Source organism: Salvelinus fontinalis, chromosome 1, assembly GCF_029448725.1.
Source record: "Salvelinus fontinalis isolate EN_2023a chromosome 1, ASM2944872v1, whole genome shotgun sequence".
NCBI classification, from domain to species: Eukaryota; Metazoa; Chordata; class Actinopteri; order Salmoniformes; family Salmonidae; genus Salvelinus; species Salvelinus fontinalis.
The window spans coordinates 23,055,687-23,071,210 of NC_074665.1; the positions used below are offsets into that span (position 1 = coordinate 23,055,687).

At 43.4% G+C, this 15,524-nt stretch overlaps 1 protein-coding gene across 2 annotated transcripts in view; it reads left to right on the forward strand.

The window, feature by feature from the left end:
- The window catches only part of LOC129842384 (ETS translocation variant 4-like), a 29,260-nt gene that overhangs the window by 10,447 nt on the left and 3,289 nt on the right, over positions 1-15,524 (forward strand). For both annotated transcript variants that reach the window (XM_055910963.1, XM_055911032.1), the window contains exons 6-10: positions 9,869-9,989; positions 10,307-10,507; positions 10,632-11,017; positions 13,997-14,065; positions 15,135-15,182. In XM_055910963.1, the coding sequence (XP_055766938.1) occupies positions 9,869-9,989; positions 10,307-10,507; positions 10,632-11,017; positions 13,997-14,065; positions 15,135-15,182 (825 nt within the window). The remainder of the gene's footprint in view (positions 1-9,868; positions 9,990-10,306; positions 10,508-10,631; positions 11,018-13,996; positions 14,066-15,134; positions 15,183-15,524) is intronic.

Below are 15,524 nucleotides of genomic sequence, written 5' to 3' on the forward strand. Positions count from 1 at the left end.
TGTGTGTGTGCGCGAGTTTGTGCGTACATGTGAATACACGACTGAATGGGTCATTTCTCTCCAGAAACACGTGCATCCTGGCCACCTACAGCCACACACTATGCACATGCGCACACAAAACACACACACACACACACACACACTTCAGCACCACAGTTTTATGAATGGGCTGGTTGTGAGAGACTGGCTGAGGCAGCACATTGGGTTAAAGGGAGGGAATCTCCATTCATGAATTGGACGGCTGTTATTCTACCACCACCACAAAAAGAGAAGGTGAACACGTCAAATGCCTTCAGTCTCACCATTTGGTTTCTGCTAATGTTATCTTTCAGTGACAAAGGAGTTCGATTTATTTTCCAAAAGTAAACGGTTGTTTTCCCTCTTATAATGCACCCAATGTTATAATACTATAATACTTTTCCAACAAAAATGGTCTTCCGTGGGTGATCTAAATGTTGTGCGTAGTATGTCAGGGGAGAAGTGCATTTGCATGTTCAGGGAGAGGAAAGGGGGATTTGAGGAACGGCTGGTCTTTAACGTTCTCCACAGCTGGAACCTTTTCTCTTTCTAAGACGAGAGCAGGGGAAAACCAAGGGCAACAGATGCAGGCAGGCCTAAAAATAACAGACTGGGTTCCACGTTTAGCAATAATACACAGGAGCACGAGAAACCAGGAGATCACATCAACAAACCAAGCATGCCATCACTAAATAGCGTCGAGGTTAATTACCCTTGGTGACGCTAATGTTATGCCCAAGACGGACAGCGAGGGATATCCCTAGATTCTGTCTCCGTGACATAGCTGGGTCCTGTTCAGTAGGGAGAAAACGTTTTGCTCCGGTGTGTCTTACTAAACATGGCGGTGGTTTGCTCAGTTTTCCAACCGCCACATGTTTCTTTAAGAGGGGATCATTGATGGTTGAGGCTGAGGTCTTGCTATTGCCATAGTGACTTGCTGACACAGGACAGGCCGTGTGTGGAGTGAGCCTTGTAGGGCTGTATTGATCCTAGCGAGGGATGGGGAGGGATAGATAGATAAAGATAAAGTGTAGATAAATCAGGAAAGTGGGGGGGGGGGTCACGCAGCATGCTTGCCTGTGCCTCGGGGCATCATGTTGAGATCCCAATCGCTAAACAGAGAGAGAGGAAGAAATAGAGAGATTGAAGGGAACGATACAGTGAGAGGATCTGTGGATGTGGCATGTGCTCTGATATTTACAGGGAGTAGTTTGACCAGGCTTTCTACTGGGCTTGATGGGAACTTAGTGCAGCATGTGTTATCTATCTCCTTCAGTCAAGATAAGCCTGGTCCGCCCCTATATCTCCTCCCCTCCCTCTCTCACTTCTCCACTTGATGGATATTAGCCGGGTCAGTGGGAGCTCTTTATATAATTTCAGTAACAGCCGGGGGGGGGGGGGGGGGTCGATTGACACATTAAACATTAAGAGGGGACAGCTATATTGGGGCTGAGGGATCGAGAGTGAAGGGTCAATATTTTGCCACATTACTTACACCCCCGGCTTTCTGCGATGGAACGACCCACTCGCTGCCCGTGTCCTGGGATGGGGATGTATTGTATTGTGCCTACTAAACGGCAATGGGGAAGAAAGATTTATAGATGGTCACAGGCCACTTAAAAAATATCACCGCAATGCACTGGGGATGAAATGGACAATAGATAAAGTGTGATTAATTAAAATAAATAAAAAATATATATATACATACATGTTTTTTTGTCAGTACAAAGGCTATGGCCAACTTTGATTCAACTTTGATTATAGTGCTGCTACGTGCACTTTGATGCTGTTATTCACCATGCTATAACACATTAGTCAAGAATATACTATTCCCATAATACATAACACGTGACATGCCTGTGTTAGTGCTAAGTGCTGCCCTCGCTAAGTCCTATGTCCACTCCTTGTCTTGTCCAATGGGATGGCCATAACACAGTCACGTGATGTTCACACACTTTTTTATTTACAGCAATATCTCCATCTTCACTGTCAAATTGTGAAGTCATTTACCACATAGAGCACACACATGATAGGAAAATGAAAAGGGAATTCCTTACAGTCCAAAAAAGTCGACCTGACATCAAATGTTCGAGAAGTGAGAAGTGAAACTTGGATGACAGCAACGTGTGACACTCCGTTCTCCGGTCACACTCCATTCTCTGTGTCTGTCACATCCTTGTTTCCAAGACAACATCAAGCTACACCTAATAATAATAATACATGAAACACTTCTGTTTATCTTAAAGCATCACATAGTTGATCTGTTGTGCTATGTCGCTTTACCGTCCAACCACTTTCTGTTGATACTACAGTGCTCTCTATCAATCTTGTCAGGCTTGTTTGGCAGGTATCTGACAACACTGCTTTAAATATTCAAAGAAGCCAAGTCGCAAAGGCATTAGCCGATCAGAAAGGGTGACCGGTAAATCAGATAGGTACACTAATGGTTAAATGGACCAAGCGATGATGTTTGTAATAGACATTGAGACCACTCTGGGGCCCAGCGTTGGCTTTTAGAGATCTCCAGTTGTCAGTTCGCCCCTCGCTCTCTCTCTCTCTGCTCTTTCTGATTGTGCATTGACCTGAGAAGCACACATGTTCTGCACATGTTTCAGTTCGACAGTGGAATTGCTGCTGGATTGTCTTTCCAGTCTCAATGAGGTGGAACAGATTGAATCGCCGTCGGTGACTCACCATCCCACTGGATTTTCCGCGGACCACACTTTTACATGCAGTACTTTCAATGTGTGGGCCAACATACTCGGAATGAACATTTCATCGTTTCAATATCTCCTAAATGTTTACAGTAAGTGAAATTGAAGGCCTTTCTTCTCTACTTGATAGGGTTGAAAGTTACAGCAGTGGCAACAAGCCCAGTTGAAAATAAGAGCTATGAATCACCACAACAGAAAAGGTGGCACAGTGCTGTGTAGATGAAGTGGCATGTGTTAATATACTGTATTTGATCTCCACTATCATAACATATAAAAAAAACGATTGTTTATCCCTCATGTACCCTACTTTCTACAGTTGAGCCAGGCCACAGAGACAGAGAGAGGATTGCCATTTGGCATGTCCCAGAAATCAATACGTTCCTTTGAAATCTTTAGAGGCACATAATTGGGCATCCCTGTTGTTTTTATTGAACTGTCTGTCATTGTTGGGATCAATTTGCCAGTGAGGAACCATCTCTCGCTCTCTCTGACTCCCAAGAAACCCTCCATGGGCTCTACTAAAGCTGTTCCAGGGTGTACAGTACATATGTAGTTTATATAACTCGTGTACTAATACAGGAAACTGTATATCATCTAACATTCAAGGAACAATCATGTGACAGTTGCCCATATTTGAAATGGACTATAGCTACAGTGGATGTTCCCTTCAATACATCTCCTTTCATTCTCATGGTTTGCCTATGGCAGATAGCCTAGTGGTTAGAGCGTTGGAGCCAGGAACTGAAAGGTTGCTGGTTCAAATACCTGAGCTGACAAGGTGAATAATCTGTTGATGTGCTTTGAGCAAGGCATTTAACCCTCATTTGCTCCACTGGTCCTGTACTACTATGGCTGACCCTATAAAACCACACGGTTCACTGCACCTATCTGGTGTACATGACAATAATACTATTCACCCTATTTGACATTGCAACTGAGATACAGTTAACCAGAATGATAAGTCACTGGGAATCTCTTTGACTGGCTGGTGGGTACAGAAGCTTATCCCACTGCTGGCTTGCCTCTGAAGCTAAGCAGGGTTGGTCCCTGGATGGGAGACCAGATGCTGCTAGAAGTGGTGTTGGAGGGCCAGTAGCAGACACAAAAATACAGTATATATATACCAAGGTGCCATGTTTCGGATAGGATGTAAAACGGGGTGTCCTAACTCTCTGTGGTTGCTAATGGCACTTATCGTAAGAGTAAGGGTGTTAACCCCATTGTCCTGGCTAAATTCTCAATCTGGCCCTCATTCCATCAACCCCAGCTTCCAATTGGCTCACTCATCCCCCTCCTCTCCCCTGTAACTATTCTCCAGGTTGTTGCTATAAATGAGAATGTGTTCTCAGTCAACTTACCTGTTAAAATAAGGGTAAAAATAAGAAGCTGTCACGTCCTGCAGACTTCCAGAGACTGACTTCCCATCCCGGAGATAAACACCCTAATGTAAAGCTCTCCAGATCCTCTCTCGCTGAGTTCAGGTTTGATTACTCTAGAGAAGAACTTTTAATGGTAGGAAACGCTCTGTATAAAATAAACTGAGGAGATTACAGAGGGGGTTTCCTAACTGGCATTCAACCCTTTCTTCTACTTGTTTGATCATTGCCATTAGCTACCAAACTATAACTGGAATCCTGTACAAACCTAAGATCACAAGAGGATAGTAATCATACCCTATTTAGGGGTTCACAGCAAAGCTGGATCAATTTTGCTCCATCTTGGAAATTTTTGAAAACCTCAATTTCTTAACTTAGTTTCAGAGAAGATAAGGGATTGGTTAAGAGATGTCTGAGTTATTGCTCAATCGGGAAATCAGATTTGAAGTGTCCATTTAAATCCGTTGTAAATCCACTTCACAAAGGCCTGTCAACTTGACACTTTTTAGCGACATTACCATGATGAACCATGTTAAGTTTGGCATTGATATCTTAAAAAATAAGTAAACTATTCTGCCCGACCAAGCAAAAAGGCAGTACCTGCTCATAGCGTGGAACTGAGAAAAATGGCATTTATTTACCTTGGTTTCACAGTAACTTTATGCAGTTACTTCTAACATGACCCCCATTTTCTCCAAAACACAATACAATAGAGGCAGGATACTTGTCTACACGATTAAGCATGTATTTAATGTAGCACAAATGAGCAGTTACTGCCTTTTTGCTTGGTAGGGCAGTATTAACAATTCACTTTTTGGTTTTTGTAACGGTTACGCTTAAAATAATCCTAAGAAATCTTCTTCACATTGACTAAAAGATTCACATTTGGAATGTAGGCCCATAGTACAAGGGATTGGTCAAAAGATGGCTGCGTTATTAACAAATCAAAAATCAGATTTTATGTGTCAATTTAAACCACTCTAACTCCACTCCACAGTGGCCTATCAACGTGAAACTTGTCATTGATATCATAGACATCCCTAAAATGAACTGCACTGAATTTGGTGTTGATATAAAAAGTCAAACTATTGACAACTCATTCTTTGCACATGTAACGCTAATGCTCACAACAATTTTCTCCTTATGAACGTCAGATTCACTCCAGACGTTGTATTTAGACTCATGATTTCACATAAAGGAAGATTGTTCCTACATGACAGAGTACTTGCTTTGCTATCCAAATGATCTTGTATTCTTTCTGTCATCCTGAACACCGTTTATTGCTGCTCGCAGCTTTATGTTGTAGTCTTCCTTGACGCTTCATGTTTTTAACTTTGTCTCGTGACGTCACAACACTCTGAATCCTCAATTCCTCTTTGCGTTACACAAAGTAGCATGAGATATTTCTTTAGCACTTAAGCTGCAGAAGAATGTCCCATTTCAGACAAGCTTCTGGTGATCCTCAGTCCTGAGGAGTTCCCACTAGTACCTTAATCCAGTCGAGGACACTTTGTGTGGACGAGGATAGGGGTGGGGAGGGTGTTGTGGGGGTCTCGGGTCCTGAGATTTGTTTGTGGTGGGTTTTGACTGAATAGCGTCCCTCCACGATGATCCCTCCACTTCCTAAAGCACTCAACCAAGACCATCACCTTTCACCCTACATCCTCCCCCAAAGATTCACAATTTACATATATAAAGTCCCCCTGCTCCTCCCTCCAACCCCATCCATAACCTGGATCATCCTGTGATCAGAAAGGGAGTGACTGGCAAGACACCAGGGAAAGCAAGATAAATAAAAAATACAAAAAAAGAATCAGGAAGAGGAGCAAACACAAGATGAAAACATTCAACTTTCATAACAAGAAGAAGACTTTCCACATGCCCTATATCCGTCAATTTTGTGGGGGGAATAAGAAAAGCATTTCAGCCATAAACGTCTCTAAAGTTAACAACCCCTACTTTGTTGAGATCATAATTTTACACAAGGTTAGGATGTGTTCACATTTCCAATCCCCAACACCCATTCCAAATACAAAGAGTCTCTCTCTCTCTCTCTCTGTCCAAATATATCTAAACACTTCTCTCTGTCATTATACATTATGTTTAAGTTCACAACACCCCCTCCCCATATTAGAAAAAAACTCCTTGAAATATGAGGATCGTGTTGGAGAAAAGTGTAACTACTAACAAAGATGTAGAGAGGGAAACCAGAACCAAGTGAGCTGGGGTCAAATGTCCCCTAAATAAAACCAATAGGGAAGAGCCATGCTCTCCAAACTCTGTTTATGTGACTGCCACTACTTTATAAACTTCGGAGTCTAATTTTCTGTCATCTGGACTTTGGATTTACCTTGATAATGTCACTTTTTTCAAGGATTTGTGAAGCCATTATTTTTTAAATCCTTTTTAAATCTTACATTTTAAGAATCCCTTTTCCGGTTGAAATAAATCATAATTCAAATCACATTGTATTAGTCACATGCACCGAATACAACAGGCGTAAACCTTACAGTGAAACGCTTACTTACAAGCCCCTAAAAAAATATGGATGAGAATAAGAATTAAAAGTAACAAGTAATTAAAGAGCAGCAGTAAAATAACAATAGAGAAACTATATACAGGGGGGTACCGGTACAGAGTCAATGTGCGGGGGCACCGGTTAGTTGAGGTAGTATGTACATGTAGGTAGAGTGAATAAAGTGACTATGCATAGATGATAACAACAGAGAGTAGCAGCGGTGTAAAAGAGGGGAGGGGGGGTGCAATGCAAATAGTCTGGGTAGCCATTTGATTAGATGTTTTCTGATTTCATAGTTTACTCTGATCAAATACAACTGAAACAAGTCAGATGCTCAAAATGTTGGGACATTTCTATTAGGATCAAGGGATATCCAATGTGTCACAACCTCCTTTGATCTTGAGAAATCAGTTGATTCACTAGGGCTTCGTTAACAGGGAAGTCCGCCAACCCCTAATTGGGGAAGCATGCCAGACAACAGCACCAATCATACACACTCACAGCCGTCCTACGCTCATATACAAGAGTAATTAATATTGTAGATCTTGACACACGAATCTCCACCCACTTACTGTTGAACAGTGCTGTGCTTCATTCTCAAACAGCGGCCAATGCTCTTGACTCGATGCCGTTCACAGAGCAGAACGCAGTGTTCGAAATTAAACAAAAGCAGGGCCACGGCAAAAGGCTGTATGTCTGCCAAACGTATTATCTGCTCCACTTAGGCTGCATTGTGACTTGTGTACACTCTACACACCATGGACTGTGTGTAGTGAGAGGGTCACTGTGTGAGACAAACACATTCCACACTCTCATAGCCATATTGGAAACAAATTCGGTCATGTGCCACCCTGGGAATGATGAGAAAGGAAGAGGGCAGAGGGATTTGGGGGGCTGTAATCCTATTGTGTCTGTGTGGGAAATCTTGGTAAATACTTTTCTAATCCTTTTTGATCGCACTCTAAAGCCAACACTTCCTCACCTGCCCGGGTGTGTCATGGGAAAGAAGAGACTAAAACAAAAGGGGTTTTCCCCCATTTTCAAACGTTCCACAAGCTGTCGGTCTGCCTGTCTGCGTATGTCTGTCTGTCTGTCACTTTCTCTCTTTCTCAGTCTCTTTCGTTCAGTCTTTATTTCCCACTGATTGTCTGTCGTTTTTACTCCCCCCCCATTCCTCTCGAGCCTTCTTTTTTTCTTTGTTGCTCTGTTTGACTAGCTGTAGACGTTCCTTTCTCAGCCATTTACAGTAAGTCGCTGCATTTTCTCTCCTCCCTTTTTGTGAATGGGATACAGACAGTATGCAATTACCTGGTCTTGGGTTTCAGTGTGGCCTGTTCCGTCAGCTCCACACCCACTGCAGACACGCACACACGCACACGCACGCGCACTCACACGCACGCACACGCACACACACACACACACACACACACACACACACACACACACACACACACACACACACACACACACACACACACACACACACACACACGTCCCCAGCTGAAAGTGCACAGCTGCTGCTGTTTACCCTCTCAGGCCCAGAAAAACATCCTGTGCTGTACAGTCAGTCAGTGAGAACCTCCCCTCGCATAATAAACACAGCCTCAGCAGTTTGAAGCTCCACTTTGGATGGTTTGTGTGGCCTTCAAGGCAAAGGTCCCCACCAAGGGAAGAGCTTGATTGAAAGTAGATGTCTTCTGTAGAGTTTGGATTGAAAATGGGAGAAGAATATAGGCTGTGTGGAAGATCTAGTAAACATACTCAGAATGTTCATGCAGATGAAGAACGAAACCAAGACAGGAAATGTTAGGAATTGAAAACCAGTCAAGGTGTGGAGAAATGCGAGAAGCAAAATACAAGACGAACAACTTCTACATTTAAAGGTTTAATAGACAGAAATAGACAGACGTATACATATGGGAAGACAGGCACGTTCCTCTAAGAGGTTCGCAGAAAATCTCTCGTCCTCCGGCGGGGAGGCCATACCTTTATCTGTTCATTGTCTCATCCTTCGCTGCCCTGGGCCAAAACAGTAAATTAAGGCTGAGACCTAGGGGTTGAAACATCTGAAACATCTTCATTGCGTAAGGACACCCATAGCCGATTTTATGGCTCAAGGGCTAAATATCACTTACTAAGACCTGCTTTATGGTGACCTCTGGCCTTAGAGAGGGTACCTGGAGGACAAATTCCAAAAGGGAATAATCATCAGAATATTGTTCTTAACAAGTAACAGGACCTTGTGAGGTCAAACGTAAAATGTTTCTCTGGCCGTCTCCTTTTGGAAAATAAAGTTATTAACTGAAATACCCCAAATGATATAACATTGTTTGCCAAGGAAATGAAGAACGTATTATGTTTCACTCAAACATCATACTGACCAAAGTGTTGCATTGCTTTTGCAACAAGCTCTCACAATCTCACTGCAGAACTAGACGTTTATCCATGTTTTTCCAAAACGTCAAATTTCAAAGTTGCTCCAAATGTCAAAATTCAAAGTGTTTTTGACACCCTGGGTTGCTCCTCCTGCTCAGTATAGTTCAGTTGCGCCAAACGTCGAATTTAGAAGGTTAAGGGTTCGACAGGGATTCATCACTCAACCTTCTGTTCCAGAGTCACATAAAATGTAGGCACTCATGGTTAAGGTAAAGGTTTGGGATAGGGTAAAAAAATATATATATGCATAAATGAGTGTCCACCGCTGGGATTGAACACGCAACCTTCTGATCCACCACCCCTGTCCACAATGCCCTAGCAAAATCCAAGCCTACTTGATGGTAATAGTATTCACTGTGGCCCCTAGTGGCCTGTTTTGAAGGCATTTCCCGACGACATCAAGACATGGATAGACGTCCAATTTCGAAGTCACGTTTGAGCGATCTGCCTGGCCTTTTGTTCATTGAAAGACAGTTTCTTGGCCGGTGCCGTTGTTTAGGTTTGGGTATACTTTGTGTTGGGTGCATAGGAAGTTATGGCTTGTGTTGTGTCTGGAAGAGAGGAGAGAAAGTTGGCGAGGACACCAATGGCTTCCAAATGAACTGCAGGAATGTGTGTATGCACATGTATGTTTATATGTGTCTGTCTTGTTTTCAACTGACTGTCACTGAAGCGGTCTGGCACATGTTAGGGATTCCTGTGCGGACGAAAGTGTTTGCTTTGCCTTTGAACTTGATGACATCATAGAGGGTAAAAAAAACTTTCCATGTTTGCCAACCTGCTCTTCTGTCTCTGTTCTTCTACAGCAGTGGCATTCCACAGCCCGCCAGTCACCATCAAGAAGGAACCACCGAGCCCTTGGTCCGACCCCAGCCAATCCTGTAGCCACAAGCAGATCCCCAATGGAGAGCAGTGCCTTTATGCCAGGTACACATGTCAACAAGTACAGTACTCAGCTTATTATGGCCCGTATACAAACATTCTCATCTTACGGAGTCAGAGGATCCATAGCAGGTCACGAGTCAACCAATTCCAGTCAATTCTCATACACAAGGCAGTGCATCAAAGAGAGTGACCAGACAAGCTACTGAACACAATGTGAGTCACTACAAAACACCCATCCCCCATAAGCCCACTTTGGCTTACTGACCTGTTTTACTAATGTTAGGGCCTACTACTGATGCCTTGGTAATACTCATGAACCAAATAGCGATTCATGAACCATGCTTGTGTGTGTTTTACAGTGCCTACGAGCCGAAGAGGGCTGCAGGACCCAATAAAAGCTCCTGCCTCCAAGGGACGCCCATGTCTCCCATGCAGCATCATTACTCCCCCAAGCCTGCCGGGGGTGCTGGTGGACGGCCTGACAACACGGCCTACAACATGAACTCCCCTGCCGCCTCTCAGCCACTGCCCAACCACAACAACTACCCCATGAACCCCAGGTATTAACCCCTGGACTGTACGAAATAGTTAATTGTGCCACAAAACAATACGCTTTGGTTGGTGACATAATAATATTCTGTCGGCACTGATAGTTTTCATAACCTCTCTTTTCCCTTCTGTTAGTTCCAGGTATCAGGCCCCCTCAGCAGACATGTGCCCCCAGGGGTTCCCCCCTCAAGGGCAGGCCTTCCAGCGCATGCACCCTGCCCCAGCCGGAGGCGGTGGTGGGGGAGGAGGAGGTGGAGGACCAGGTGGAGGTGGTGGCTATCATCGGCAGCACTCAGACCCCTGTCTACCCTACCTGCAGCAGAGCTTCAAGCAAGAGTACCTGGACCCTCTTTACGAGAGGGCCACCCACATGGCAGGACCCGGGCATGGATCAGGGCACGGGTCTCACCCACCTCACCAACACCAACAACCCCACCCACACTCTCACCACCATCCACACAGGATCCCTCCTGCCCACATGATGGTAAAGCAGGAGCCAACCGACTACACCTATGAGCCTGGTGAGTGATTAAAACACTGAGGGTCCAAGGGAAGAATGACAGAGATATAATATAAGTCTGTTTTGAATGGCAACCCCCTTTTAATATAAAGAATCTATACTGAATGACTCATGGTTTTAGGAGGGAAGCTTATCTCTCACGGAGGTCACAGAGCGTCTTTCCTCCCTAACAAATCATAACACACTGACCCACAGAATACTGAATCTAGAGTATGACCTTCCGGGTGGAGCAGTGGTCTAGCTGCGCCACCAGAGTCTCTGGGTTCACGCCCAGGCTCTGTTGCAGCCGGCCGCGACCGGGAGGTCCGTGGGGCGACGCACAATTGGCTTAGCGTCATCCGGGTCCGGGTTAGGGAGGGTTTGGCCGGTAGGGATATGTGGATATTGTAAAGTGTAAAGTGTAAAGTGGATATTGTAAAGTGGTTGTTCCACTGGATATCATAAGGTGAATGCACCAATTTGTAAGTCGCTCTGGATAAGAGCGTCTGCTAAGTGACTTAAATGTAAATGTAATCCCATATCGCTCATGTAGGCATATTCACCTTCTGTAGGACGTAGGATGTATACAATTACTTACACGTATTGCTTTGTGGCTTTTGCTCTCTGTCCAACAAAAAGTTCCTTTGAAAAAAAAGTTGCTTTGCGTCATCCGGGTGTGTATGGATAACATTAGAACAAAAAGTCCAAGCGCAGACACTTCTATGTCTGCTACAGACCTTGCCCTACCCCCTCCCTACCTCCAAACTCCTCCTTTCAACTCCCTGGCACTTTGCAAAAAAAGGTATTGACTCTTGACTGTAATGCAGTTTCTTTCCTCCTCTACACTCCTCCCCGCTCCGTCTCTCCACACTCCACACTGAAAGGGAGGCAGAGGAATTTCATTGAGAAAATGGAGGGCACTGGAAAGACTAGAGTCCCCAGTGGAGCACTCTGGGGTGTCGGGTTGCAACAGCGGCTCCTTTTTCTGCAGGCAGATGAACTCATAATGGAAAAATGAGCGTGGCCGCAGTAACTCGAACACTCACTGTGGAGGGAGAGGGGAGGGGGGAGGAGGAGAGGGTGGGGTAGCCAGGGGCCTTGGCAACCATACCTCCACAGTGCAGCAGTACAGCCCCAAAGCCCTGGCTGTTCCCTTTAAAGGAAAACTATCTTTTGGTATTTGTTTTATTAGTCCATTGTTGATATAGTCAAAAATGTTATGTATATCAGCAATCAAGTTTTCAAGATATATAACTTTCAAAATACAGAAATGCAAAATGCATCATACCGTCTGTATTTATATATTTTGAAAGTGATAGGAGGAGTTGAAGAGGCTGGTGGGACTGCCTGAGACGTGTGCCGCAGATAAAAGCTGGCAGCTGTTTTTCCTGCTCCGAAATGCTATCACAAGGACTTCATTGTCATACTTGAGTAAAAGTAAATATACCTTATTAGAAAATAATTTTAGTAAAAGTGAAAGTCATCCAGTAAAATACGACTTGAGTAAAAGTCTAAAAGTATTTGGTTTTAAATATACTTAAGTATCAAAAGTAAATGGAATTGCTCAAAAAATATATACTTAAGTATCAAAAGTATGAAGATTAAAAAATTCCTTATATTAAGCAAACAAGGTGACACAATTACATTTTTTTATTGTTCATTTACAGATATCCAGGGGCACACTCCAACACTCAGACATCATTTACAAGCAAAGCATTTGTGTTTAGTGAGTCTGCCAGATCATAGACAGTAGTCATGACCAGGGATGTTTTTCTTCATAAGTGCGTGAATTGGACCATTTTCCTGTCAAAATGTAACGAGTACTTTTGGGTGTCAGGAAAAATGTATGGAGTAAAAAGTACATTATTTTCTTTAGGATTGTAGAGAAGTAAAAGTAAAAGTTGGCAAAAATATAAATACTAAAGTAAAGTACAGATACCCCAAAAAACGACTTTAGTACTTTAAAGTATTGTTACTGAAGTACTTTACACCACTGCTGAAATGTGACCAAAATTATAGATAAGCGCACCACTAGCACATAGGCAGTTATGTGTTTCAGGCTTGTGAATAAATTTGTCTTTTTCATATTCAAATGTCCATCTAGTAAACTAATGTGTGCCATTGTGTTGTGTGAAAGACACAAAATGGCTACGAAAGCTGGCGACACCAGCCAGCACACAATTTGACCCTGGTGCTCTCGTCCCAAATCTTCCCATCACTCCCCAGTGGCAGTCTTCCCTGGCTGGCAGTGATATTATTTACAGTGTGATAGAGTGCTGGCCCGGAATGGAGGGTCTGATATACCCCAGTGACATCCTATCACAGCCACAGCACTGCAACTGCACTCTCCACGAGTGAGTCACCAGGCTAACCACACCACTGAGAGGCAGAAGAGGCAGGAGACTAGAGCTGCTGCACCTTTTACCCACTCTGGCTTCCTCTTGCCATTCATGCACTCACTCACACAGGCACACATACTGTACACTGTATAGGCGATAACAGCAGTTTGCAGTTTGTCACCAACCCGAGCGCAGCCATTAGCAACAGGCAGAAACATCTGAGGTTTTCAATTAATAAAGCTTTAGGAAATGGACATTTGATTCGGAATTTGATTCGGGATCGATAGAAGTATGAAGAGCCCATCCATTTGCAGTGTGGGATGGTTGAGTCAGGTAGAGGTGTGTACAGGTGGATGGACAGAGTGCTGACAATGCAGACTCACATTCTCTACCAATACACTAAAGTATACTGCTGCTCCTCCCTAGGAGCTAACTCATGGCCTAAAAATACTGTCGGAGACAAGTGATATGAAGACAAATTAAGGTTTTGTCCTTGCGATTAAAACAAAATATGCACATTAATACTCTTTCTCCCCATGGATATTGGCCTAGTATATATAGACTGAGGAAGGAAATCCATATGTACACTGAAAACTATTTTACTGATTGTTCTGATACACTGCATTGACCAATAGGTGTATGCTTGTGTTTCTGTCCTATAGATGTGCCTCGATGTCCTTCCATGTACCACCACAACGAGGGGTACCACAACCCCCAGCACAACAATGAAGGTAAGCAAAAACATGTCTGGTGAAATTTATTATTACCTGTTATATGCATGTATAAGCCCATCGTAGATACTACATAGACATCTATGACAAGTGTTATAATGCATTATGACTGCATGATTATGTTGTTGTTTTTACATGCACGCCTTATTACCAAAAGTCTGTGCCAATGGTTCATGGCACTGAAGATAGAATGGGGGATACTACATGTACTGAATCTCCCTCTCCTATTCTTAATTTAAATGAGGCCTGGCTACTGGCTGTAGCTTTGCGGTCATTGGCTAACCAGCCCAGAGTGTCCGTATTTCCATTGGCTAACCGGCGGTGTGTCTATGTTTCCATTGGCATAGGCTCTGGCCTCTCCCATGCCCCAAGAATCCCTGGATAAATATTACTCCATGAACAAGCCAGAGTATTTTTCCTTGAGAAAAGAAAAACAATCCTCCTCTTCACTCCCTTTGTTTGTCACACCATTTTGGGTCATTCTAGTTCTTGTCCAGCATCATTTCCTAAATAAGTGAGAATTCAGGAATTGCTCTTGAACAGCCAATCACAAAACAGATTGTATTATTAAACAGGCATTCTGCAGTTGCTTCATCCATTTTAGCCTTTTAAATGAGTGATATATACCCATTGATTCTTAGTAGAATATAACTTAAAGATGCCTCCTTTAAAAAAAAAATGTATTTAACCTTTATTTAACCTTCAGTCCATAGCTCTGTCTATGCGTTTGAGAGTGGTTAAATATCTCCAGACCCATCCCTCAGCCTTTTACCAAATCAGTGTTGAGGTGCCCCTTTAAGAATCACAAGAGTATTAGACACTTAAAATCAAAAGTATTATTAAATCAAAAGTAAGAGGGAAGATGGAGTCCTTTAGAGATATTTAGTGTGAGGAATCCTCCCCTTCTCACTAAGTGCTCTACACATTCTTGTTGAAGTGTAAGAGATACATGAACCCAATATAGTCATTCATTTTGTGAAAATGTGATCCCAGATATGGCATGGTGAACAAGCTTTAGCAACACAAGACCACTTTAAACACTAATAACAACCCCTGTCTTTTCTTACAGGCTATCTCTTTGAAAACGACTCCCGTGTCGTTCCTGAGAAATTAGAAGGTGAGTCTTACAACTCCTTGCACACTCCAATCCACTCCAATAGGTGTCACTGAGATCAGATAATGGTTATTGATGATGGCACTGGGGGTGTCCACTGTCAGTTCTCCATAGGAGAGACATAGAATCCACTCCATCACGCCACGTGGCTCTCCGTTTGGGATCGAATACCTATCGCTCACATTAATCTTCCCCAGTACGCGTATCGGTATCAGCACTACATCACTGCCAATAGTATCAGATAAAGTATAGCCGAACAATAAGCTTTAGAGTTATTTTTTTTTGCGTAACAGGCTCCTGGTTGGAGCTGAGTTAGTGGGTTTTGTTTCCCGTGCTTGAGGTAGG